Source organism: Colius striatus, chromosome 3 (assembly GCF_028858725.1).
Source record: "Colius striatus isolate bColStr4 chromosome 3, bColStr4.1.hap1, whole genome shotgun sequence".
NCBI classification, from domain to species: Eukaryota; Metazoa; Chordata; class Aves; order Coliiformes; family Coliidae; genus Colius; species Colius striatus.
The window spans coordinates 64,045,035-64,072,835 of record NC_084761.1 but is presented as its reverse complement, the minus strand read 5'-3'; the positions used below and the strand labels follow the sequence as shown (position 1 = coordinate 64,072,835).

At 41.8% G+C, this 27,801-nt stretch overlaps 1 protein-coding gene across 2 annotated transcripts in view; it reads left to right on the top strand.

The window, feature by feature from the left end:
* DCTD (dCMP deaminase) overlaps positions 1 to 18,552 on the top strand; it is a 51,309-nt gene extending 32,757 nt beyond the window's left edge. For both annotated transcript variants that reach the window (XM_061993634.1, XM_061993633.1), the window contains exons 2-6: positions 2,690 to 2,801; positions 4,183 to 4,318; positions 13,643 to 13,759; positions 15,282 to 15,378; positions 17,376 to 18,552. In XM_061993634.1, coding sequence (XP_061849618.1) covers positions 2,751 to 2,801; positions 4,183 to 4,318; positions 13,643 to 13,759; positions 15,282 to 15,378; positions 17,376 to 17,454 — 480 coding nt within the window. In that variant the 5' untranslated portion in view covers positions 2,690 to 2,750 and the 3' untranslated portion in view covers positions 17,455 to 18,552. The remainder of the gene's footprint in view (positions 1 to 2,689; positions 2,802 to 4,182; positions 4,319 to 13,642; positions 13,760 to 15,281; positions 15,379 to 17,375) is intronic.
* Positions 18,553 to 27,801: the final 9,249 nt, after the last annotated feature.

Genomic DNA, 27,801 nt, shown 5'->3' with positions numbered 1-27,801 from the left:
TAGGGAATAATTTAACAAAAATAACTCTCAGCCTCTTAGTTCAGACTGCTATTGTCTTTCTGGAGCCCTTTGCCCAGTATGTTTTATTTGGTGTACTGTGTGTTGCGTCCATCTCCAGAGACATCACAGTGAGTGTCATGTAGTGGGGAATGTATTAAATTGATCATTTGAAGTCCAATGGTGTTTTGGATTTGGTAAATCTGCTTTTGTGAGATGTTTTAAGTAATCTGTTAAATTAGCTGAGAGGCACTTTCTTGTCGCTGCAGTTAACCTGTCAAAAGTAAATTTGGCACGGAGAGGCTTGAGGTAATGTCTTCAATTTCTTTCTACTGTGATCTTCTTGTTCCCTGAATACTTTGCTTTCTGAGTAGGATATGGCCCCAACCCTTTAAGTTACAATGATTCAAGCCAGTTTGGGCACTGTTGGAATTACATACTTGATATGTGTTTGCTTTGACAATTGACAGTTCTGGGCACTATTTACAACGTTGTCAAAGTGTGAGAGGTGCGTGCTGGTTTCATATAGAGTGTATGTTTCTCCCTCCTTAACGTTGAGATGATGGCCTTAAAGGTTATCCTCATTCGTTCCAGGAACAAGCCAAAATTGCTAAGTTGTAATGTGCCATATCTGAACTATTCAAACCCAGCAATTTATCTTTGGTAAATAGCACCCTGTAGGTTTCTGAAGTACAATTTTGTCATGTGCTGGCATTGTCTTCACTCAAATAGCGTAACCTCTTTATGACAAGCTAGCTGCAAACCTCTGATACATGTTTTTTTGTTATAAAAATAATAATTAACAAAATGTTTATCTTCTAATGTTTGTCTTTCAAAAGTGCTGGTACAAGTGTTGCTAGGAGATGTCTTGCTGCTTGCGGTTACCAGTGATGTATTTTTTCTCTGTGGCTGTACATCGCTAGAAGGGTATTTCAGTCTTGAGCTGTAGTCCTTGGCAGGAGGAGCCCAAAAAGAAAAGTACTATGCCCTTTGTATTTTGATAGGCTAGTCATTGTATTTTAGACGTTCCATTGATTTGATTTTTTAAGTGTAGCGATGATAGAGGAGAGGTTTGGGAAACTTATTTGATCTTTTGCTTAAAATTTGCAAAGCTTAAATATATTGTGGGGGAAGGGGAAAGAGAGAGATGCCTTGCTTTCCTCTCTTTGAGCTGAAAAGCTGAGAAATCGCCTTGTTTGTCTCATACTGTTTGAGCAGTGTTTCAACCAGAAGCAGGCAAGAGAAAACGATGCATCACTTTTTCTTTCCTCAGTCCTTCCCACACGAGCCCCCCTAGTGCAGGGAAGGAAGCAACCGTTTGTTCTGCTTTTATACATTATATCTAAGGGGAAAGTCTTTTACTCATCTCCTCTCGGTTTTTAGAAGGCTTTCACAGAACATAATCTCAAGAGAAACTTTGCAGATGTCAAGTTCTGAATGCAGCAAGTTTAATAAACTTATGTACCTCTTGGGTCAAATGGTGTGCTGCAAAAGTTTTTTATTTCACAATGCTTTAAGAACTACAGCAAGAGCAGAGAGATAGAGAGAGTAAAAGAATTGGCCATGCATGGATCCAGTGGTGCCTCACTGGTCTGCGGTTCACCCTTGATGTGTTGGTGGTGGGGGTACCCCTGGGCCCTGTGCAGGCAGGGCCTTTACCCATCGACAAGTCCAGCCCGGTTTATCAGCATAGCAAGTGAGAGTGGGGTGGTGTCTGTTTTACATATGGGCAGGTTCAGGTGGAGTCTTTCAGGAGCAATTACGTGCTTGCTCAGTGAGAGTCTCTCAGGTCATCTTTCTAGAAAGTGATGGTGTTCACGTGCAATGCAGTCTATGCCCCACCGTGTTAGTTTTTCTAGGAGCCTACCAGGACATTTGGCCGCAAGCCGCCTCTGCAGGCCCCTGCCTTAATCTTGGTAAGTTCTCAGAAAAGCCACCGTTAACAACTTCTGTAAGAACTCACCGGGAGCTTTGGCCACAACCCACCTCTGCAGGCCTCTGCCTCAGTCCTAATACTTTTTTGTGGTTAGAGGCACCTGTTCATAGCAATACCATAGCAGCCTCGTGTCAAGACAAGATGTTTGAGACATTCACAGTCTCCACAAGTTCCTTATAGCAGGGGACCATCAAAATGGCCTCAGAGTTTTGTGGTAAGTATCATAAGGAGAGCCAAATGCATGGCAATAACTGTATGGGCGGGAATGACTGACTGCAGTGGAAGCTACCAAACAGAAATCTTGTGAGCACTTGTAGGCAAAGGTACAAAAATATCTTGGATTAGAGGCTTGCAGTTAGCGCAGCCATAAAAAAGGTTATGTTGTTTGGTGGGTGAAAAGAATGCCAGTACATGATATACCTGAATCTTAGAAATATACAAGGTGTTATCTATAAAGGATAAATTGCATTGTCTTTGAATAGCTCAGTGCTCTGAATAGCTCAGCCTTATTATCTAAAACTGAAATTTGAAACCTCGCTTGGGTGCCTTTCCCCTAAAGGAAATGTTGCGTATGTAAGTTCCTGGAAAGCACATAACATTGACGGGTGTACTGTTAAAATATTAGCGAGTATGTGGTCTTCTTAGCCAGATTCTGATCCTGGTTACTTTAAAGTTGTGCATGTCAAAAGAATACAGTCTGTGATACCTCTAGCAATATGTTGTTTGCTGATGGCTGTTTTTATCCATAAACTATAGTTTTGACAATGAAGCGTCCTGCAAAAAACGAGAGGATTACTTGGAATGGCCTGAATATTTTATGGCAGTAGCATTTTTGGCAGCACGAAGAAGCAAAGATCCAAGTTCTCAGGTAAAAAGGCAACGAGAAAGAATAAGATAACCTAATCTGTATTGCACATCGCATCAGATGCACATGTAGCACTTTCAAGGATTGCTTATTAAAAGTTTTTTCAGTATATAGCTATTCAATTTTTCACTTGGTCAGCACCTTTCTTATAAAAATTCTCTTATTGGGTCTGACCTTGTGTATAATTCTGTGTGTACTTCTGCAGCTTGGCGTTTTGTAAATCTTTTCATTTAGAGGTTAAAATAACACTTACCTTTTCTCCCCTTTATCCAGTAAATACAGTTACTGTTAGAGGAGGATAAAACTACTGAAACTCTTAGACTGTAATTTTTTAAGACACAGCATTTTACAAGTTCCTTTTACTCACCTGTAAGAGTATAAAAATTCTCTTTTGTTCTTGGGTTCACTGGAGTTTTCTTTTAGTTTGGTTGCTTCCTCAGGTTCCCCTTCCCCCTCTGCTTCACTGTCTGTGTTCATTCTTTGCTTCTTTCGTGTGCCTCTGTTGAAAATTAGTTTGAGGTGATTGATACATCTCCTATATCAATCAAGCAGGATGGTCCTGCTGTTCTGCAGGACCAGTCATCCTGTAAGCCTTCTTTTGTGTGAAAAAGTTAAGGAAGCAAATCACAGTAAAGGAATAAAAGGCATATTAACAGTCTGGTCAGTTACTCACTGGCTTCTGTACATTATGGCTCTTAGTACTCTGAAGATTATTCATTTAGGGGCTAAATTTTTGTTACTCGAGACCTGGTCGATAAACACATCATGTGAATTAAAATCTGTACTATTGCCATAATAAATCTAATACACAGGCAGAAAGCATAAAAATGGGACGCTTTATTGAGTAAGAAGGATCCCTGTGCAGACTTGGATTGAATAAAGTGTGGGAGTTAAAAAGTCTGGTATTTTGGTGAATGTTTGCATAAACAAGCCACAGAGGTTTGTGAGGCTCTCTCTGCCTAGGTCAACACTACTGCATTTCTGTTCCATCTTCTATGCCTTTTTCCTTTGCTGCTGCTGCTCATACTGCTGCTGGAAAAGCTAGTTTAGGGAGCTGAACTGATAGAAAACTTAAGCTTAGCAGTGTTAATTCGATGCTGGTCCTGCTCCCTGGACTAGCTTCACTTCGTAGTCAGACATTGGAGCGGTGCTGGTAGGCTGGGATGGGGACTCCATGGCCAGAGAGGTACCAGGGTTGCATCTGCCCTGATTTATTTTGAAGCTCACCAGTTAGGTACAGTTGTAGCCTTGCTCACTAGGTGGTTAATATAAAGAGAAGCTTGTATCTCTTAAATGAAGATTGTAGGACTGACTTTTTAGGCCTCATCTTGTCGATACATCATTCTACATGCTGTTGGTACTATATAAATCTGATTTTATTTAGGTCGGTGCCTGTATTGTGAATTCAGAAAACAAGATTGTTGGAATTGGATACAATGGGATGCCTAATGGTTGCAGCGATGATGCGCTACCCTGGACAAGAACAGCAGCACACAGACTAGACACGAAGTATCCTTATGGTAAGGCTTCCTGTGGTTGACAGGTCAGACTTGTGATGTCTGTAAATGTGAAAGTTCATCTGGTAAAATGTCAATCATTTTTTCTTGCACTCACTTTATTTTACTAATGTGCCTGTATATGGTACAGGCTCTGAAAAGAGATGAAAACAGTCTTTATGAAGGACAGACTTCCTGGCAAAGTACGTTCATAAATGATGAGCCATTTTGGATGGTGTAGAGAAAACTTGTAAGTACATCGCAGCTTGTTAGCACACAGTTGCAGTGTATGCAGATGACTGCTGCTTCTCTGTGCTTGTCTCCACAGAAATGACAGAGAGCACGTGTATGCAAGACAAATAATTGGGTCTAGAATACAGGTATCGTGTTGTGGGAAGTTCCAGTGTGTAGGTGTTGTTGATGGCATAGGCAATACATACTATGAAGAAGATGAATTTTGTTTGTCTTGAAGTACATGATTGCATTCTGTCGTTCTGTGCTGTTTTTGCCTCATGTGATGTGTCTACCCTGCTATGGGTGAGGTGACTCCCATTGTTTACTTCAGCCCCTGGTTTGATTCGTGTTTACTAAATGGGCAACAGGAATGAAGAGCAAGGACTGTTTAACGGTATGTATCACTGAGTGCTGCTTTGGATCCTATCTTTATCTTTGCAGCAAGCATAGCTTGGTGTTCTGCAAGCCTGTTTAGACTGGTCACGGTGCACCTCTCAGCCAGGGCTATACAGTTACTCCTCTGGACCAGACGTGCTTTGCAGAAACCAAGGAGACAACTTGCTGGGCTGCCTTGGGCCACATGTCAGGAATGCTGCTGCTCGGCATGGAAATGGAGCGGAGAGCTGCTTTGTGGCCTACAGTAGCTGATGTGCTGGTGGCTGCATAGCTGATGATGATAGCCAGGGAGGAACCCTGGTTGAGACTCATACAGAAGCAGGGAGTTTTTGCTCTCTTACATCCTCTTCTTTCATCTTTCTGCTTCCACACCAGCCCCTACTGCTCCTCTGTGGGGTGAGACTAGATGCAGCAGAGGCCATGGGCACAGGAAAAATGGATATTAGAACCTCCTTCATTGTGTGTGACATTTCAGTTGGTCCTGAGCTCAGGAATGGCAGGAGGAAGAATCGCAAAGCTCATGGGTGGGGAGAAACGAGCAAGAGAGTTCAGCTTTTGCAAAGAGATACTCTTTTCTTAGTGTACGATATTTATCTCTGCCTACTAATTCTTCTTTGTTGCCCGTGACTTCTAACAATTGGTCTGATATAGAAATTAGACTTGCCTAAATTTTGATGTTCCCTGTGTTCACCCAGAGCTCTCTAAAAACCGGCTTTATGTTTTCTGGTTTCCCATAGCATTGAAGTGATAGATGATATGCAGAGGCTCGGCGTGTAATTCATCAGTTTCACATTTGAGTTCTTAAAACCCCAGTACTTTGTCCTTGTTCACTTTACCAATTTATTATAAAACCTCTAACATTAGCTCTTAAGCGTGAGACAGTTTCTTATTATTTTTCATAAGAGATGTATTTCCCAATACTAGAGCTAGCTCCTGCCAAATTCTAAATCTGCTCTAAAGCACAAAAGCCCTGGTTTTACATATAATGACAGTACCATAATGGCACAACTTGGTATGACTGCTCTTTATTTATAGGGTGAGAAAAAAAGTGTTAGACCATTGATTAAATTTAAAGTACAGAAAACAGAATATTGATTTTGATTGAATCTTTATGCTGCTGTAAGGTCTCAGTTCTGAACTAAGATCAGTGTGGGTGGTCTCTAGGACCTGAACATGTTCCAGGCACTCAAATCTAAGCCAACCAATTCAAACTTAAAAGTGAATTTGCTATGAATTTGTGAAGAATCTTCGTACAAGATGACCTGAAATTATTTTTTTGTTCTTAATTAACTCTGACTCCAAAAGTTGGGGAGTAAAGTAAAAATCTCTAATACATGATGTTTAAAAAATACACTAACCAATCTAAGAGCTCAGAAAGATGAGATCATTTCTAGGAGCTGGTCTAACTACTGCCCTTCCCCCCCAAAATTTCAGTCTTCACCTCATTAAAAAAAAATCACAACTTTGTAACATGAAGTGTCTGCTGTGATGAATAAACGACCTATTTTGTAATTCACAGATCATTTAAACTCTAGCAGTTTCTTATTAATCCTGATAGCACAGTTGACAGACCAGACAAGTATATCTATAAAAGAATCTTCTGCTTTAAAAAGATTCTGGTAGATGCAGAGACACATAGAATTGCTGCTAAAACCTCATTAAATTGTCATGTTGTCCTCTCTGCTTTTGCTAATCATCACAGCATTTGTGTAAATTGAACTTTTTCTCCTTGCTTTTTCCTGACTAGCTTGTTCAGAGATGGCACAATCTTACTGTGTGCTCCCTTACTTTATCAAGAGAATGCTGGTGCCTTCATCACTAGACTTGCAGTGTAGCTTATTTGGTAAAGCGAATGGTAATTGTGTATATACTCCCACACTAACTTGGAAGATGTCATCTAGAGCTACTTCATGCATCTGCAGTGCTACAGAAAATGTCTGGGAGCGAATGCTCACCCCCTGGTTTTATGTACTCTTGTAGGTTAGACATAAACATCCACACACTTCTTATCTGTTTCAGGCCACTCTGACTAGCTTTCTCCAGAGCAAAGCCTGAGTATTACTCTGTGAACAGCTCAACTCAAAGGCTACTCTGGAGGTCAGGGTGAATGGAAGAAAGGCTGAAGGAAAACTATCATCCTGTATAGGCCTGTAAAAGCCTGCTGAGATGGGAGGCTTAACCTCCCTCCCTCCCTCAGGCCATAGTGGGGATAGGCAACGCATACTCGTATTTCATGCTGTGAAAATACTGCTCTTGGTGGGCTGCAAAAAAAAAAAGCCATCTCAATTCATTATGCACTTTGAACTGAGACATTCAAAATAAGGACATGGTGCCATGGGATTCTTGAGACATGGAACCTTGAGGAAAGCCAAGGCTGAGTGCTGTGTAACACTGACGGTGCCCTGAGTAAGATGAACAGGAGCCAGTCGATGCCAGTTGGCCTTGAGGCCAAGGTCAGTCCGTGGCCCTCTCTCTATTTAGCAGCGTAGATATAGCAAGGGATTGGGCCCAGAGGCTGTCTGCAAAAGTGTGTTAGATCATAGATGATCCTATAACAAATGTATTGAGCTCCAGCAGAACAGATGGATGCATTAACCCCACAGCTCTGCTCAGATTTACTCTTTCATGGCTAGAAAACGTCCAATTTCCACACTAAATTTATTTGTGGTTAGTTTATATGTTCTTGCGTGTGCCAGCATTATTCTTCTAGCTTTTTCTTACTTACTGCTGTTAACCCTTCCTCCTTTCTCCCTTCTCCTATGTGCTTACTGACAACAATAGCCTCTTGAACTTTTGTTGTAAGGCTAAATGAGTCCTGTCACTCTTACATTTTACCATGTCCTGAAACTTGTTGGCTTGGAATTCTCCAGGGTCTCTGTTACCTACATCTGCTGTAATACACTGTACATATCTAACCTGCACCCTCAGCTGTGGATAGCTCAGTGCCAGGGGGGGATCGTACTTGGTTAAAGCATTTGTATTCGCCCGTACCCAAGTGTAACCGTAGCTGCTACTAAAAGAAGGCACCAAGATGTGGCAGGTAAGTGCTCCCTTTACCTTAGAGGATGCAAATGTTTGCGAGGCATATGGATATTACAGGAATAGCGATGTGGATCACCTGTATTGATCCTGTGCATTCCTTATGAGACTCTTGAAGCGGATTAAAACTTTTTTTTCTGTCTAGTTTTACTGTATGTTTGAACAGTTCAGTAGTATAGCCTTGTTATCTCAGAAAGCACTGGGTGTTTTGCAGCATATCATTTTTCACAGCACAAAATCGGGCTTTTGTTTTGAAGTTGGAACTTGGTCTTTCCAGGCTGCCAGTCAGTGACAGGAGCAGGGATGTTTCTGCACACACGAGAGAAATGGAAAGCCAGTTTTGAATACTTACTTTACTAAGATACTGTTAAAATCTCTTCCTGAAGCATTGTGTTCAGTCCCATGTGCAGAAGCATCTTAATAATTAGACAAAATTCTGGCTTTCAGAGTCAAAAGTGAGTGCCCTCTCTTTCTGTTAGACGAATCCAAGGATTTGGTGATGCTCAGTTTCCTCTCACTGATCATTTAAAATACTGCATTTTTCTCCTATTAACAAAAGTCTTCCCACTAATGCTAGTTGCTGTGTTCCTTTTATGCCCTCTGTCTCCACTGGAATCTAAGAACATCCATTTGACAACCAGTCTCTAATTAAGAGAGTTTAAAATTAAAATGACTGGCAAATTTAGAAACCTCCAAGCAATAGAGAAAATATTGAATAAATATGCTTACAAATATTTATACAGGTTCTGATATGATGAAATATGTGCTGGGGCAAAAAGTATACTGTAATTGGACAGTACCTGCTGTGTAAAATGAAACAAACTGTTATCAACATTTCCTTGTGTTAGGATTATGAGATTTTCAACAATATTTTTGAGAGATGAACAGTCAAAAATATTCAGGCAAATGTTTCTTTTGTAGAAGCTGTTATTTTGACAGCACAGAACTTGATAAGGCACTATGAAGAAGTGTGGAACTCTCCAGTTGGCAGTGCAAAGCCTGAGGCTTCAGCTGGAAAAAGGATCTCTAGGAGACAGTCTCCACCTACAGCCGCTCACTGTCTTGTCCTGCATGGGTTTCTGTCCAATTCTGTTGTCATACATGAAATCTCTGGAAAGTTTTGAGATTTGGAAATGCCAAGAATAATTTCTCTCATTCTGCTTGCCCGCTAAGAAACGCCTCTGCTGCTGAGAGTGGAGCAAACATGGGAGTAGGATGAGAGGAACTGGGAAATGAGTTGAGTTAGCTAATGCTTCTCAGGCTTTGAGAGGGGCTTCTCTGGGCTGCCTCCAGTGGATTTTGTGGTGGTCATAAATGGGCTGAGTAGTTCTAATGTTCACTTTCCAGTTCTTTTTGACAGAAGAAAGCAGTGAGGCTGGGGCTGATCCCTTTTTCTGACTGCAGTCTGAGAAGACTAGGACTCCAGAGAAATCGGGTGCTATTATCCTTGCCTTGCCCTCACCACGGCGACTGCTCTTCCTCCAGCACGCAAACAAGCGAGGGAGCAGCAGGAGTGGCTGAGGGCAGTGTCAGCCCGTCTATGTCCTGCCTTTCCCTAATGCAGTGACCAGCAACCATCCCTACACTTTCACAAGGGCTGAACAAAGATTGATGTCTTTCTACAAATTCCAGATCCATCAGCTGCAGTCCTCACTGGTTGTCACTCCAGCCTTTGTTCTTTTCAGTAAGATTTCAGTCCCTTCCGTGGCCCTTGCAATGTCCAGTGTCACAAGTCCAGTCAGTAAAGGATAGCTGGTAGGTGAAGCTTGGACAAAGATGGGATGGGCAAGGGACTAACACAAAAAGGTGAAGATTTTACCAAAAGTTTGAGAAAAAGTGGGCCAAATTGCAGAAGCCCCTGTGCCAAGGGAATTACAGAAGTTCTGTACAGAAGTTCTGTGCCAGGTTTATGCTGAAGAACGCCGTGCTATTACCGTATTTCTGTACTCGGAACCCATAATACTTGCCAAGTTGGTTAATGTGGTGATATAAAAGCCTTTGTTAACAAATAAGGCAAAGCTTGCTGCATGACAGTCTCCATGTGTTGAAATGTGTTCTTTTCAAATGTAACATCTTCAGTACATGATTTCTCAAAATTCCTGCTCTGGCTCAGTTAGTAATTAATTACACAGAAAGGTCATTCCTCCCAGCTCCTCTTTTGATTTCCTTCTTAAAAGGTGACATATAATGGTGGTCCCTACTCCAGGCTCTTCATCAAACACATAAACCTTTAAACAGTATGAAGAAACACTTTGACTAGTCCTGTGGTTCTTACAAAATCACTAGCCAGAACACTTTTAGTAGCTGGAATGGGTACTTCTGGCTGCAGCCCACGAAGATTATGTTCATGTTAAGTGGTTAATCCTGAAAAATAACCATTAATAGGGTAAGTAGGGGTTTCTTATTTTCAGATAGGATTAAGGATGAGGGCTGCCTCATATGTGGAACACAAAGCAGTATGCAGTGAGAAAAGATAGGAACACTAGCTATTAATACTACCAGTAATGAAGCAGTCATTCCTCTGCTGTTTGGGGTTTTTTTTCCCCCCTCGTGACTATAGGAGCAGGTGGTGGGAATGTCGGAGCACACACTAACTTCTCATTGCATGGTTATTTCTTCAGCTAATGAAGCCTTTTGAGAATACTTTTCAAGCCACTTTCCAGAATGGAAACCAATGTTGCAGGCTTAATATTATGTTGGCTACACATGAATGTTATTTTTTAAAAAAACCAAAACACTGGGGACCCCCCTAGGGTGTTGTAAAAATTCTTACTTTTACTAGGCTATTTAAATATACAGTTTTCCAAGTTGTGAATACTGTGCACATGTGAAACACTATTTTAAGTTAGCTTCTTATTGTCTGAGAGACAGCAATATGTAGCTGTTAGCAGAAGCTCTTCACAGGTTAGAAAACTTCCTAACACCCCAAATGTGAACTACCACTGTCTTATCTATAGGCTGATAAAGTCAATGCCTGTCTGCCAGAGACAGTGGAATACGAGTAAGAAGAAATTAAGAGTGAAAATACAAAGCCAGGGTCCAGTAGCAGATGTCTAGGGAAATGTAGAAAACAAAGACATGTGTAATGATAATTTCCCAGAATATTTCTCCGAGCCCCAACAACTCAGCCAAAATGGTTTTGTATTTAATAGCCCAGCAGACTGAAAAAAAAGAAATTTGTGGGGAAGATAACTTAAATGACTTCTGGAATCAATGCAGATTTTAGTCCTGTACTTCTTTTGCAGTAAGTGCATTCAGAAATACTTGGTTAGGCTACAGTGTGCATGAGAAGCCTTCTTCCTTTTGTAGCCTACTGGGTTTGTTGGAGACCGCACTACTTTTTGTCTTGCACTACTTTTTTTCTTGGAATGATTGGTCTCTTTTCCTTCCTTATTACTGTCTCCGTGTCTTTGTTCCACGTTGGAGAGCCACAATTGTATTTTCTCTCTCCAGCTGATTATCTTCTAGAAGTTGTTTTTGGTCTGAGCTTGTCTTTTCTTGGGAAGAGGTTTGTTGCTGAAAGTTTGTAGAAGTCTGCCAAAAGAGCCTTTCTTTCTCATCAGCGAAAGAAGGAAACTTGTTGCATACTGATAGTGCAACTTGTCTGATTTAATGGCTGAAGATTTCTGAGTTTTAGTGAAGGAAAAATATTTACTGAAGTAATTAGGAGGAGAGTTTTTTTATTAGCTCTGAGAGCCTTTAAAAACATTCCCTCATCCTTTCTGGAGGCCTTTAGACTGCTGCCTAGAATGTAAGTATATTATTGAAAGAAACTTAAAAGTGAGGTTTCTGTCCTGTTGACATAACCTAGCTCCAGTTGCAGAAATAATGACAGTCTTTTTCACTCAGTCCTCTGTAACCCCAGAAGAATAGTTCTCTGGCTATATTGTGAAGGCTACATAAGATTAGTTCAACTTAGTAATACGCTTGGAGTTAAATGCATTTTCTGGATTTTCTAAATATAATGGCGTACATTTAAAATACACCGTGACCTAATTGTAGTTGCAATAGAAACAATAATAATTGTGATTTGGGTGCGTTTTTTGTTTTGTTTTCATGGGGTTTTTTTGTTAACTTCCTACTTGTTATGTTAGTTTCTGGCTTTGCTGGTTATGGAAAGGTACATGGACAGCATGGTCACAGGGATGCTGGAGGCTGCTTGTAGAAGTCAATACTGATCTTTCTTTAGCAAAGTGTTTGGTCCTTTGTGACTTGCCTGCTGGTGGCATCCACCAGGATGGCACCGCTGTGGTCCCTGGCAATGGAGGTGTCCTTGAGAAATGCTGAGTTGGGGAACACCCCTGCAGGGAGAGGAGTGAGCACAGATGCAGCAAAGCTCTGCAAAGGCAGGGAGGAAACTTTGTGACTTGTGGGAAAGCTGGTGTGCTGTAAGTGGGGCTGTAAATGTGTGGTGCACTGGCTGCTGTATAGGAAATTCTGTGGAGGAATTTAGCGCACTCGGAAAACATCTCTGTTGGGGGAGGATACCCGCCTGTTGGAGGCACTGCGCACACACACTATGCACGTGGTCAGAGCATTCATGCAGAGGTCAGGACATAGAAGCAGCTGCACTACTTAAAAATCTTTGCTTGCTTTAATTTTTTGCCTGTACAAAAGGAAGCAGGAAATTACCTTTCCTTCAAAACAAGTGGTGGAAAAGCTCTTCATGTCGTCTGCGCATACAGGTCTCTAGATGAGCTCAAACCCACACCACACTTCAGCACCTGTCCATGACGTCAGTCAGGGCAGCAGGTGGTTTCTTAGTAGGTAGGCATATAAATTATGCAAGTCGCTGTCATTCCTAGGAGTAAAGGGGAAATTCTTGCAGAGATCCTAATGTTTTTTTCAGAGATTCATGGTGGATGGCACAGAAACTGCGCTCTTCTCATTCATGTTGGTAACACATGAGATAATCTGCTCATGTGTACAGCATAAAAACTTAAACCCTAAGGTGCAACCTGTCCAGAATGAGCTCTTGTGTTACAGTGGAATAAAGCAGGGTAGTCTGTTGCTAGGTGGCCTGTCTCAAATCCATGGAGAAATAGAGGACTTTGTTTTCCTGCTTGGGAAGTCTGGCACCTTTTAATGAGTGGTAGACTCACTTTAATATTAAAGCTGGGGCATTTTTATGGTTGAGTGTGTCTCGTGCATTGTTGGGGTGAGAGAATCATGCAGCAACGCAGAGCAATTCTGAGACCCGGAGGACGGAGCTGCTCAGCTTTACTTTGCGATGCTCCTGCCTTTAAGAGTGCACAGTGCGCTCTTGTAACCGTAGGACTGTTCCTATCTGTGCATGTAAACACATAAATGAGCTGTTTTATACTGGCAATTAGATACTCCAGAGAGTTGTGAAGCTGTGAGATATTGCTTCACTTAGGGTGGTTGCAACTACTTGGCCCACAGCCTACGGCTTTGTTGCCTGCAATAGGTGTTAGCAAATGGCAATGCTAATGCGCTTAATGATATCATTACTAATCGGCAGCCTGGTCAGAACAATTGACCTTCATTGATCTTGCTTTTTCTGCTTTTATTTCTTCTCCTGCCCTTTATGACAAGCTGTGCGAGCTATTTGCCTTTGAAAGGATGTAAGCAGTTATATTGTAACACTTTAATTTTAGTTTGACTGATTTATTTTAATGAATAGTATTATGAATTGGTTTTGTTTTGTTTTTGAATCAGTGTGCCATGCCGAGTTGAATGCCATCATGAACAAAAACTCAGCTGATGTGAAAGGCTGCAGCATGTATGTTGCCTTATTTCCATGTAATGAATGCGCAAAGCTCATCATCCAGGCAGGTAAGGAGTAGTGCCAACTCGATTTGTCAGGGTTTTGGTGCTGCCTGCTCCTTGGTATCTTATCACTGATGTATTTGATGTTAAATTGCTGCTGTTAGATCTAAATTAATTGCACTGTCAACTTCATAAGATGCTACTTGTGAGGTTTTTTTGCATCTGAATGGTGCCAAATTTTTCCAGTGCTAATTGCATCTTCTGTGATTCTAAGCTTGCTTGTAATTTAGGTTTGCAACTTTCTTAGACCAGGAGCTGCTGAAGAACAACAGAGGCTTTGCATATAATTACTGTCAGTTTTGCTATGCTCTGACACATTGAATAGAGTAGGGCAGAAAGAAATAAACTTCTGCATGACAAAAGGTCTGTTGGGAGTATATACATGAAATTTTAATTTGAATGTGATGCATGGTAGATATTTGAAGATTTTAAAATATCTTTGCTCATAAATGTCATAAGACTTCTATGATCCTACTTTAATTATGTCTTTCATTACAATTGTTATAAATCTGTGCCACTGCAGCAAGTGTGCTGGCCTAAATGTGTCTCCTTTTTTCAGATTAGGCAGTATCTGCAGTAGGCTTCAGTTCCATAAAAATCTCTGCTTAAGGTAGCACATACTTTGCTCATTGAGTAACACCTTGCAATCCCAGCATGGATTGCTCTTCTGAGGAGTTTCACTAAGGGCCACAGGAGTCTAGGGAGAAAGTAGCAAGCTACTTTCTTTATAGAAGAAAGATGATGACATTCTGTATTTCTACTGCATTTCTTTTATTTACAGAATCAAAATCAAATGGTCTTCAGGGGTAGAAGGGCTGCTTGTTGTCAGTGTAGTCATCCTTTTCCTTATGCGCTTAGGTCAGCACTAAATCACAATGTATTGATATTCATGTTGTCGGGAAAATACAGTAAGATGTTGATAGGCTCTGAAATGCTCATGAATTCTCTTGGGTCAGCCTTTACATTTCTCCCTGCCTAAGTAATTTAAGCAGAATCATTCAATAATTTGAGACAGTGTGTGTTTATGAGGATTAAACCTGGGACAGAGTTACTTATAAAACAGAACAAAAGGAGAAAAAAACCATCCTTTTATAGCTATGCATTTGGAAGGAGAGTATGATTTGGAGCTCAGATTCTTGATGGGGAATTTTATCTATATTAGAGAGGTAGAAAGGTAACTTTTCAATTACTTTTGCAAAAACACTGGATTTCTATTCTGTCTACCTTGCGGTTTTCCCTGCGAGCTTTGGGTTCTAGTTTTCTGAGTTAAACTTGGGTGAAATTGGAGAAAAACATTTGCCAGTGTCTTTGAAAGAACTGTCTTCCAAACCAGCTCTACCTAACATAGCCTCATTCTCAAGTACAATATGTAGAATTTGGGGATGTAGAGGTGTATATACCAAGGAGTTCTAGAGCGTGTGGATGAATGCTGCCTTTGCTGATTTTGTGCACCAGACATTAGTTTCTTGGTTTTAATTTCTCCAGTGTAATTCTAATGTGGGTTTTTTTCTGTGTGACTTTTTTTTAGGCATAAAGGAAGTTATTTTTATGTCTGACAAGTATCATGACACTGTGGAAATGACAGCTGCGCGGCGGATGTTTGATTTAGCAGGTATTACATACAGGTAAGAAAACTTTGGATTACTTTTTCTTTTGGAAAAGAAGAAAATGGTATGTGAAAGAGACCAACTTTAGGGCAAAAAGTTTTTCTTCTTTGCATCATGCAGCGTTTTATTCTTTGTTAGTCTTTGTAGATGGCTTGCTCTGTATGCCTGCAAAAGATACTAGATTGACAGACCGTTGCAGCATTCTTTTTGCCTTTTGTATGGTTAGATTTCAATTTCGTAACGTTTGTATGAGAAAATGGCCCATTTGGAATACTCATTTCGTTCCTGGACTGCAAGTGAAATTGTGAATGTGATGGGTTTTTTGTTATAGTGTACTCAGGAGAGTAATGGCTGACCCTCCTGTGAGCAGGAGGCTAGACTAGGTGGTCTCCTTAAGTCCCTTGCAACCTGAATTATCCTGTGATCACGTGAGTTGGAGTGAAATGACTGGTTGTTTTTTTTTTTTCCTGTGGATTACCTGATCATTATTGAAACTTTAGTGTCTTTTTGTTGCACTCAATTTGAGGAGGTGTCAAACCAGCCACCCTTAATTAATTCTTGGTGCTTATAGCTGTCCAGTCTTCTTTGGTTGGTGAGAAAAGGATAAAACTTGGAATATTTGCCCTAAGTAATGAGAATCTGAAAAATGTTTGAAGAGTGGAGTTTTTTAAGACGCTGACAGAGATACCTAAAGACAATCTGTTCAACAGCTAGTTTGATAGCAATAACATGCTGAGGGGTGAGGCTAATTATGCACTCAAGGAGGCTTTGCAACTCTAAAAAGTTTTACAATATTAATATAAAGACTTTGAAAAATTTGCAAACATAACAATTCTGACAGATAAAATTTTAGGATGAAAGGTGCCTACTGGGCTAAGAAACACCCATGAAAAAACACAGCAGTACTTGAAATTCTGTTTTAGTCCTTGGGTGTATTTCCTGTCTACTAAGACTGTTTGACTAAGAAGCATAAATCATTCTCTTGCAAGTCAAATCTTGTAACTTCTCTGGGGTGAGAAGTGTTTCTTTTGCTTCAGATTGTTATTCTGGACAAAGTATTCAGTTTCTGTGGTCAGCAGCAGTTGCTTTTCTGTGTTGACTGTTATTCATTCTTCTATTGATTGTTAAGGATATAGGTGATACTTAATGAATCTCTTGAACTGAACTGCAGATCTTAATTAGGCACTAAATCCACACTATTTGCATAATCCTTTGTTTACTGGTAGACTGGAAAATATATGCTTGCTCCCCAAATACCTTCCTTGCTAATTGCTGTAGCAGATGCTCTAATGATAATAAAAGGAAACATTTTGTGACAGTATTAATTTTACAGTTCTAAAGTTACATTTTTTAAACGAGTCCCTCTTAACTAGTTTGTGTTTTTTCTTCCCCAGTATGATGCATAATGTGATCTATTCCCCTAGCACAAAAAATATATTAATATACTGAGGCAGAGTTTGAAAGTGTTCCTTGAAAACTTGACAGGAAAAATGTGATCAAAACCTATTTATCAAAATTTATTCCAGACATCTTTCTACATACATCCGTATAGGTAGATGTGTGTGTATGATACATAACACAGTATACTAAAATATTTTTATGGATACACATACGTGTACCTGCATCTGTAGATCTGCAAAAAAAAAAAATAAGAATATTTGAAATATAAATATATATGAACAAAAATCCCATCCCTGGTAACATGATGCCACCACCTGCAGCGAAGTTGTTAAAAGTCCTTTGACTCCTGGGTAATTTATGAACTCCAATAGCCGAAGAATGTAGAGGCTAACCCACCCCATGTGTCTTTTTTGTCTTAGTCTTTCTTGTCCAGGTTTCTCTCAGTGTGGTGCACTATAATTGGCTCCTGTAGAGATGAAAACTATGTGGATCCAAGGAGGGGCTTTTGGTTATTTTTTTTTTTTCCCCATTCCTTCAAAAATTTAGCCGGAGCTAAAGCAAGCAAAATGTTTTAACTACTCACTAATATCGGCATTTTTATTTATTTATTTTAGGGAATTCAAGCCAAAGTGTAAGAAGATCATCATTGACTTTGATTCAATTAACAGCACACCAAGTCAAAAGCTTCTGTGAATTAAGTCTCATTAAGTCTCTAGAAGAGTGTGATTATCCTTTTCTACAAAGCTGCTAATGCCTTTCATCTTGAAGTTACTTGCGACTTTTTAATGGCTTCTGTAGCTAAAGTAGACTTCTAAGAAATCCAAGGCATAAAATGTCCCCCCTCACTTCGTCCTGTCATATGGAATCTAAATCTACTTAAATTTTGTAATGCCTCTGTTGAAACTGGTTAAAAAGTCTAGAGTAGGTGAGGCAGTGTGATGTGTGTAGATCAAGCCTGGCTGGCTGCTGTGTCGGTTGCCAGGTGTCGCGCCTGTGGCCGCTGGCACTGCTGTGCACTCGGGCTAACGGTGGGGCTCTGTGACCGCTGCTGCCTCGGAACATGCTCATACCTGGTGGCCCCTCTCCTGGATATGTGGATCCAAACAGCTAACAAAGGACAAAAAATGCTATCCGTGTAAATACTAATCTTCCAACTAGCACAACACTAATATTTGAAAGGTTATACACCTTTAAAAACGTGTGACATTCAGCATGCCTAAGCCAACAAATGAAATGCTGGTTTTTCTTTTCATTGCAATCTTAACACTGCGACACATGGAGAGGGATGAAGGTGAGAGAGGAAGTCGTTCTGAGAGTGGTCCGTACCAGACCAAGCTTTACAGGTGCTTTGAAGTCCTTGTTTCCCTCAAGACTCCAGAACTAGAGCGGGTTGAGGCAGTAAATCATTTAGCCCTTTACCTTTGGGACTCTCCCGTGGAGTTGATTTCTGTGTGTAGAAGGAAATGATTTTATTGGTGTAAGCTGTTCCTAGACAATCCAACATAGCTCAGTCTTAAAATCAACCTGTAAGGTAACCGAATCATTTTTTGTCCTTAGAGAGAAATTGGAGATAGTCAGCCCATATCTGTATCTGTGGCAAAAGAGGTAATGATGGTGTTAGCTTGTTTCCCAGCGCTGGCGTACCTTCGTTTTCATAAATGTTGCCTAAAATAATATCCTTTTTAATTTTATCTGGAGATCTGGGAATAGATTGGAGTTCCTTTCCTCTAATTTGATTTTTTAAAATTAAATATGCCTAATGGCTTTGTTTAGATAACATTGATGGTTGTTTTTGTGGTTGTTTTTGGGTTTTTTGTTGTTAAATATGGTTATACTTCAGTGAGCTTTTATTTTCTCTATAAAAGCTTTGTTTCATATTTTGGGACATTATGTAATTTGGCTTCATACCAGTGTTATTAAAGTCTTATTAAAATCCACTACATTGAAATAGACTCATTATTATAATATTAAACCGTGTGCTTGGCTCCAGAGTGCTGCTGTTTTTGCAATCATATGCAAAGCATATTGTGTGCATTTGTGATATTACACAAAGTGTAATGCTCGGGACCGTTTGGGTACTAAAGGGATCATTGTGGAGCATTGTAATGCATTATAAGATGTGTCCATTTATAAAGTAATTTCTGACTTTCTCTTTTTTCCTGCAACTGTTTTCCACCTCAGAATTGGTCTGTGGCTTACTGCCAGGAGAAGAAATTTGCACATATGTGGAGGGGGAGGGTGAAACCTGAAAAATTACTTTAATAAAATGTCACTAAAACAGCTTATACCCATCTTTTTCTTTGGCTTGAATTAATAAATAGAAGTGTTTTGAGTTATACTGGTCTGACAATAGGACAGAGGGAGGAGAAGTAGAGATTTTTGGTTTGGTAGCAAAATTGCTGTTTTCTTCATAGATAATTGCTGAGCTAAGTTCAGACTTAAAAGATATATGCATTGTGATTCTGGTTCCTTTAAGTATTTTTTAATGTCAGGCCTTGGATAATGGGAATGTATAATGTGCAAAAAAAACCCAGGAGTATTTGAGCCAACATCCAGGTGTTTTTAGGAATGTACAATTTTTTATTACTCTTTTTTTTCTTTTCCCCAGGCCTTTCCTGTTTGTGTAACAAAAGAGCAATACTGGAGAATGTGATAGGATTTCTGATTTCTGCCAATCAAATGATAAAGCCACATAGACAAGCTTTCAGAGGCACTAACTGTCCACTAACTGCACTAACTCAGGCTGGCCTGTGAGTGGGCTGTCTCTTTTCCAGGGCAACTTCATGGAGAGGGAAGAAGCAGGTGCACAGCTCTTGGGGCAGCCCGTGTTCAGTTTGAGGTTAATGTTTCAGAGCAAATCTTGAAAAAGGTTTGACCCTTTGTGTGCATGCCTAAAAATCTCTATGCTTCTGTTTTAATAGTTCAGGAGATAGTGCTTTGGCTTCCAAATAAAGAACAATTACTGGAAGAAACAAGGAAAACAGGTAAATACAATAAACTGTTTCTGCTTCTGAAGCACAAATTCCAGATGGACGGAACATTTAGGGTAAAAGGATCTCTAAGGGCATTTCACATCACCTCTTGATGAAGCCTCTCGGGACTTCAATCCAGTTGCTCTGGTCCAGGTAAGTATCTCGAAGATACTGCAGAGATTCTGCAGCTTTCCTGGTCATCTATTCTGACACCCCACTGACACCATCACTGTGTCGTCTTCTGTTTTCTTCAGCTGGCATTTCCATTGCTACAGTTCATGGCCATTGCCTCTCATCCTTTTGTTGTTGTATATGTCTGAGAAGAGCCTGTGGGTCTCTCCCCTCTGCAGGCCCATGAGGCAGAGGAAGTCAGGGCTCAGGCTCCCTGCACCCTTAACCTCTTCCCTCACCCTCTCGTCCTTCCTCATGCAGCATGTGCTCCATCCTCTCTCCATCCTGTTCCCTCACTGTCTCCTGCAGGGTAGCCCCAAGATGACACTGCTCCACGTGTGGCCCTACATACACTAAACAGAGGAGCATGAATAATCACTCTTGCTGCCCTGTTGGCTACATGTAGAGCCTGCTATGTGGATGGCCTTCTCTGTTGCACGGGCACTTCATCTCTTGCCCACCTGAATTCCTGTGTCCTTTTCCACCAGGGTGCCCTCTGTCCAGTGGCTGCCTGGCCAGTATGGAGTTGTTCCCTTCCTGGTGCAGGGCTTCATGGTGTTTCTACCAGCCCATTCCTCAACCCATTAGTATCTCTGGATGTTGAACTACTGACCACCAACTCTTTGAGTCTGATGGCTCACCAACATGAAACAGGGCTCCTCATGGCCAGCAGCAGCACTCCCGTGGTAAACCACCCCTGCAGCCTGCTGAGGGAAGGGGAGGTGACTGCAGGCTGAGGCTTCTGTGGGGATTACTTGGAAAATCCCATGCAGGAAGCTGAAAAGAGGCCCAGGGGAGCACTTGGGTAGTTACTTCAGGATCATTAATTAGAGGAAGAAACGGTATTCAAATAAAATGCTGAGATCTTATCCAGTTCTATATAACTGTCTTAAAGGTTAAATCTACATCCTGCCATCACCTAGATTTTCCTTCTAAATGTTACTCTGTTCCTGTCAGAGAACCCAAGGAACTAGCAATCTTATTTACATAAATTCCATTTAAGAAAGGGTGGTTTCAGGTGCTGGCATACTCAATGAGAGCATAATCTCTGTCCTCAAAGCTTTGATCACTGACTGAACTTTTTATTGCTTTGTATATTAGGAGTATTTTCACAAAGATAACGAGAAGTGTGCTGCCACCAGTGCAATTGTTCTGATTTCCAAAATAGCTTATGATAATGTTGGCAATAAAAGCTTTTCTCTTGCATTGCTCAGCCTGAAAGCTCCATGTATGTAACTGCAGAAGCTGCAGTAGTTCCTCAGGTACCAAAAGGAATCTTGCAGGGATTGTTGAGAATGAGCAATATAAACAAAACTCCTGACTTGCCACTCCTGGAATTTCTCTCTGAAGCTGCGTGACGGGCGTCTTTCTGCAAGTGAGGTGGCTTGAAGCACAGAGGCCTCACCTGGTTGCCTGAAGCAGCAATTACACGGGGCTTGGCATTCCTGGGCGGCCTGGGATAAGTTTCTGAGGTGCAGCTGGGGCTGGGGGGAGCCTGGAGGCTGCTGGAAGCCTCCAGCGGCATGAGGCTCATAAAGGAGCAGTGAGCAATACTCTTTAGTAATGCAGGAGGGTTGGCTGGGGTTTCTGCTGCACTGGGAGCACTTAAGGATGAAGTACAGAAGTGACCACAGCTGAAAGGCCATTTATTTGCAGCTGTTTCTTCTCAGTTGTAGGTAAGAAAAGGATTTCTATAATACACGGCTGAAAGTGTGAGGTACCAACTCTTTCTCTCTTCAGTGGTGATGGCTCAAAGAGTTTGCACCACTAAAGCCTCTTTCAGCAGATTTCCTCTCCCTTCCCTTTAAAATCTAGGTTTGTCTAATGTAAAACTCTGTCTGATTTGAGAACAGAGGGGTAAAACTCGTTTCAAGTGCATAGTCTCCATCTGCTCCATGTCCTCAGCCGTGGGAACTACTGAAAGGCACACAGTGGAAAAGCATTAAACAGAGCTGACTGTCTGAGAAACCTCATATGAAACCTTTAAATCCACATTCCCTTGCTTTTACACGTAACTCACCTGTTTACTTCTCTGGCTTGAAGGAAACGAATGGAAAAAAAGGACAAGTGGAGGGGGAAAAAAAGGATTCGTGAACTGTCTCTGCCTCATTCAAAAAAGATTAAAATCTTGCCAGCACTGAGAGCTCAGTTAAAGGGCAGGAAAAGCTTTAATGAAGCGTGTGGTTAATCAAGCTATGGAAGAGTGCAGCATTTGATTTTATTTTGCTGGAGTAGGAACTTAATCGCAGCAGCTTGCTTCCTAGCGCCGCTCGTCTCCGGGAGCGGCGGATTATGCCATGCGGAGGCTTCAAAGGCGCTGAGGCGGCGGGGCTTTGAGCCCCTTCCCCGCTGAGGAGGCGTCCCGGGGGAAGGCGCCTTGCGCAGCGCCGGGCAGGGAGCGAGCGAGCGAGGGAGGGAGGGAGGGAGCGCCGCTGCGGCTGCTGCTGCTGCTGATGCCTGGCGCTCCCCAGCCCCAGCGACAAGGGCACCGGCTTTCTGTGAACTGTGCAGCACAAGGGCAGCGCTTACAACGGAGATATACGAGCGAGAGGATAGCAATTACAGTGATTTGGGTTGTGTCTCTGCCCGATTTTTTCTTTCTCTAGGAGGAATTGAGGAGCAGGAGTTGGAAGGGGAAGGTGCTCTTTCTGGTAGGCTTTAAGGTTTGTGCTGCAAAATCTGACCTCTGTCAGGACACACCCTCTCATCCAAATATGAGGGGAAAAAAAAAAACCAAGCTTGACGTGCTGGTTTTTCAGTTGTTGACATTATTTACTATGCTCTTAACAAATGGTGCCCTAAGGAGAATGAGAACAATGTGCTCCAGCAGCAAAATATGCATAATAAAGAAGCAATTGCCTACGGTTCCCTGGGATTTCCTACTCCGCAGGCTCTACCTCCCTTTTCTTTCATTGTTTCAAGCTAATGTGTATTTCAGTTCTGCCACGCAAATATTCAGAAAGGCTCCCTTGCACCAAAGGAGAGGAAACGAAATACATTCAAATCACTGCTTCAGTGGCATAAGTTGTGTCTCGGTTTGCCAGAGACCTGGGTACATTCTTTTAGCTGTCTTTGTATCTCTGCTGTTGCTGCTTGTTGACTCGTGCTCAAGTCGTTTGTGTGGCATATCTTCTTGTGAGCGGCTTTTTTCCCCTCCACTGTTCAATCAGCTCTGACTGCTAATCAGAATGTTGCTGGGTAAACAGGACTGATTCAAATTAAAATTTTAATTTTGTGTTGTAAACAATATGGCACTTTAATATTTGTTCTGTTATTAAAGGTACTAATACTAATGCATCTCCTGTGCTGGGGTAAGGTTTTCGTATTTATTTCTTGAAGCATTGACAAGTTTTGCTAAAGAGCTTCACATTCAGGTGCCAGGATTTTGTATTCCTTGTATTTCGTTTTTCAAGGGTGACTGTACTCAATTATATTGGACATTGGGTATCCTATTTATTCTTTCTGGTTTTCAATCTCATAGGGAAGAAATGTTTCTGTGACAACTGAGGACGTTGCACTGTAAGAAACAGCCATAGCATGAATGCCTTAGTCTGTATGAATCTACTCGTGCTGTTAATGTTGCTTATCCAGAGGAGAAAATACAGGAGTGAGTTAGGTGTGGAAACACCTTAAAAGAGTGTTGGCTGATGCTTGGAGAAAAGGGATAGGGGAGACTAGGAAGTACTCACCAGGAAAACAAATTGTGATGGGATGTTGAAGTCTGATGGTGAAAGGAAGAGAGAAAAGCTCATATTTGCACAAAAGGTCTGCTACTTCTATCAAGCCCTTTGAGGCTAAAGGAAGCTGACTGGAAACAGGGAGGGGAAACAATGTCCCTGTGATTTGGAGAAAAAAATGGAGTAAGAAGGAAGGTGGAGAGCCTGAGCATGACAGGCCACTCTGTTGGAAACTGAAGTAGCTTTTCAAAGTGGGTAGAGACACATATATGCTGGAAACACGTGTCTCTTTTGTGCTAACTAGAATCACTGTCTTTTGAAACTGATACGCTGCCTAAGTGCCTCTAGTGTGCCTGGCCACTAAGAGGTGACTGCAGAGCACCTGTATACTTAGTTAATGGGAGTACACTGGATTCAGTGTGTAGGATTGATGCAGCTGGACTACAGCCTCTGCTTCAGGGAGTCCCACGGGCAGCTGGTAGCCTGAGGGACTCCAAGGGAGAGTGACTGTATCCCACTGAGAGTCAGCATATCTGCTCTGAAAATAAAACCTGCCAGCAGCTTTCACAGTACGGTGGCTCCTGGGGATTTCCAGGTGTATGTATTGCCTGCTGCCTCCTCCTCCCCTCCCTGCCCTCTTGCATCCTCTCACTGTCTCTTCCTGCAGCCTCCATCATCTCTTCCACAGCCTCCTACTCCAGGGATTTGCAGAGATGCGAGCAAAAGGGCTGCATGGCAGAAGTGGTATGACCATGGCAGAAGCAGCGTAGGTCATCGTTCACCTAGCAGGGGTCTCCTCCTTCCACTTCCCCTCTCTGAACTATGGAGTAGTGCAGCACTATAGCTGCCTCCCCAGGGTCATATGTGGAGAAGACTGGAAGTCGTGGTCCTCCATCTGAGGACACTTGTCCTATCCCGGGTCAACACCATGGCTTGGCTCAGTCAGGATGGCTCTGGAAATAGGATATCCCTACTTCTCTTCCTCTCATAGCTCATGCTGGCTTGTTTCCATGGTTGGAAATGCTGCTGTGTGAGCACGGGTGAGGCGGGTCAGTGCCCAGCAGTGTCCCAGGGCTTGGCCCTCTGGGATGGTAGGCCTCCTGGGACTGACTTCAGCCTGCAGAAAGGTCACTGATGTCTTGAATGATTCTTGCTGTGAGGCAGAATAAAATGGTACCTTTGTACATTTAGGTTGAATAAAGAACTTTAAATAGATAGATCCTGTTGTTCACTTCTGGCCAGATCCTTTTCTGTTGATCATAGCTCAGAGTGCAAGAAAAGCTGTAACCATCCTTGTCAGTACGCTGGGTAGCTTGTATCAGTAAGTGTGTGTATTCCCCTTGCGGCTAAGGTGACTACAGTCACTACATATTTCCTGTTCATGACAGAAGGTAAAATATATGTCTAACTATCCTTTCAGTGGGGCTAAAACAGACAATGTACTCCCATCCTTTCCTGATCTGAGGTCTATAAAGAGATGGAGCCTGGCGTCCCTATTGGCATTCAAATAACGCCTTCCTGACAAAGCCTGTGAAAATACAGCTTTACAGCTTGGCAATAAATATTCCAGTTTGAGATCCTGCCCTCAAATGGGGCCTGTGAGTTACCTGGAGTGATTTTAAATGCACTTTTAGCTCAGACTGATGTAACTAAGGTGGTCTTTTATATATCCTCGGGATGGGGGTGTGTGTGTGTGTGTGTTTGTGAATGGGGTGGAATGGACTGGGGAAGAGCAAAGGAGAGCTGTTTCAGGTCACACTGAGCCTCCTCTAATGGGTAACTCGCTATAAGTCAAAATAACTGTGTGGTTATGCCATATTTGTTTTATCTTGACCACTTTTTAAGGCTAAGGCACAACTATCAGCATTAGGTCTGTAGAAGTGACTGATTTTACCTCAGGCAGAGAACAAATATCTAGTAAGATCAGTCATGTTTCTGAGAATTTGGCATTCAAGACAGAGCAGGTCATATGTTCACACACACAAATGTATTCTCTTTCTAAGAAAAGAAATGAGAGGATGGATTCTGATAACATCTGGGGTGGTTTTTACTTTTCCTTTCCTTCGTTTCCCTTTATTTTTCCCCCTCACATAGAAATCTTCTGGACTTGGTGCTTAAAACTATCTGGCAGTAATGTTTCTGAGTTTCCTCACCCACACCATTTGTACTGACTACAGAAGAAGAGTCCTTTCCAAAGTGCGAGCCTCTACACATGTAGCAGACACCTCTGGTCCCCACTCTCCTCTGCTGTGCTGCCCAGGAATGCAGGCAGATTGGGTAGTAACATTCAGATGTGAGCAGCGAGCACTGCAAAAAGCATGTCAGCCTGGATGGGTTGTCTGTTCTGATTTGAGAAAATCTATTGAAGGATGCAGCGGGGGAGACAGGCTGTGGAGAAGAGCTTAAGAGACCTACATCTAAAAAAGGAAGCCTCTCGAAAGAGGCAGGAGTTGTGTTTAAGGAAGGCAGATTGATCTCCTTGATGTCAGGCAATGGGACTTGACAGATGAGCAACGGGTTTTTTTCTTTTTTTAAAAAAAAAAAGTTTGTATCTAGCCCAGAGATAACGTTAAGGCTTCTTTCTGGGAAGAAAACTATCAGAAAACCCATACTCGGAGGCTTGCTCCGGTGTGTTGCTGGGTGTGCACACCTTGTATTTCAGGCTGCAACACTGCAGGACAGCCTGCCCGCCCTGGGGCGGAGCCGCAGCCAGGCCTATCACCCCACGCTCGTATTTGCATTGAACTTGCTGCACCAGAAGAGAGGATGTGAGAACTTTTAGTTGCTCTCCTCCTGACTATGCTGAGGGTTAACATCCACTTCTTCTCAGCTAGTGAATGGGCTCACTAGGCAGGAGCCTGTAAGCCACAGGGAGGCTTTTCATGGTTGCCCCCCAGCATGCTGCCTGCGCTTGGGATAAATAAAAGTAAAAGTAGTGGGGACTCTGAGGGGCACAGTTACTTTTATCTACTTGTAAAGTGTAACTAAGGAATGACTTGAGAGATGCTGGGGTAGATGCTGTTAAGGCTTGCAGAAACTGAGACATTTCTGGTGCTTCTGGCTGCCCTCAGACCAGGACTGTGCCTTGGTGGCTGGTGCTCTCCTGTGGGACGTCTCTCTCTAGCTCTGTTTCCAACCCTGCCTTTGACTCTGTCCAGATTTCTCGATCTCATTGTGTGTGCTTCCTTTCCTGTGAACTATCTCCCTGCCTTTGAGACATCGGAAAGAAAGATCATAGATAGTGGTGAGGGCTTTATAGTTATGACTGTTTTCCTACATTTCTGTAGGTCACACATGTTACCATTGCATCGAAATATTGCGAGGACTTGCCTCAGAGTCACATCAAGGCTCCCTGGGTGAATGGAGACCACGGTTCTCTCTGCCTACTCCACTATTTGCTTCCAGACATTTCTCTTCTGAGCTAAACTGAAATCCCTGGGTCATAGTTGGATCAAGCTTATCCGAAAAATAGTTTTTGTATAGTTATAAAATTACAAAACTTGTTCATCCCAAACCTACTATTAGAAATTACTTTAAACTAAAGAGAACATATTCTTCAAATTATTTTTAACAAGATATAGGTATTAAAATCCACATCAGACTGTGAAATAACTCAGTTTTGAATAGTTTTGAGGGCACGTTGCATTAAATTGCCAAACTTACTGATGAAACAAATACGTTTTGAAACTCAGTGGTTTGTTTTTTCTTCCCTCCTTAATAGAAAGATTTTTATTACATCTATATTTCTTTGTTGCTAGTCATTTTACTGAAAGTAACACCTTACCAAGGTTTGGGTTTTTTTTTAAATTGAGAAATCTACCACTTACATTTCAGAACTAGCAAGCTTTAAAGTTTAGCTTCAAAAAATGCAAATGAAAATTGCTTTTTTTCTCCATCACCTTCTAAAGGCCTGAGTCTTGTTCCCATTGAGTAGAAGATAATATTTGGAAGACTGAACACGTTTGTGTAAGAGGGAGTATTTTTGCCAAGAGGGTTTGGAAGGGAGAGGGACAGAGCAGGTTATTGGTGTGGGTGATTAATCAATTAGCTAAAGCTTTAGGTTTTGATTTTGGAGTTACTCAAAAGCATAGCCAAAGAATAAAGCGGTTGACTTCTCTCTTCCCGATTCCTTATCCTTTAGTTATATGCTTGCAACATCACATACAATTGGTATCCATGGAAATTATATCATAGCAGGAGCAGCTGATGAACTCTTGGGA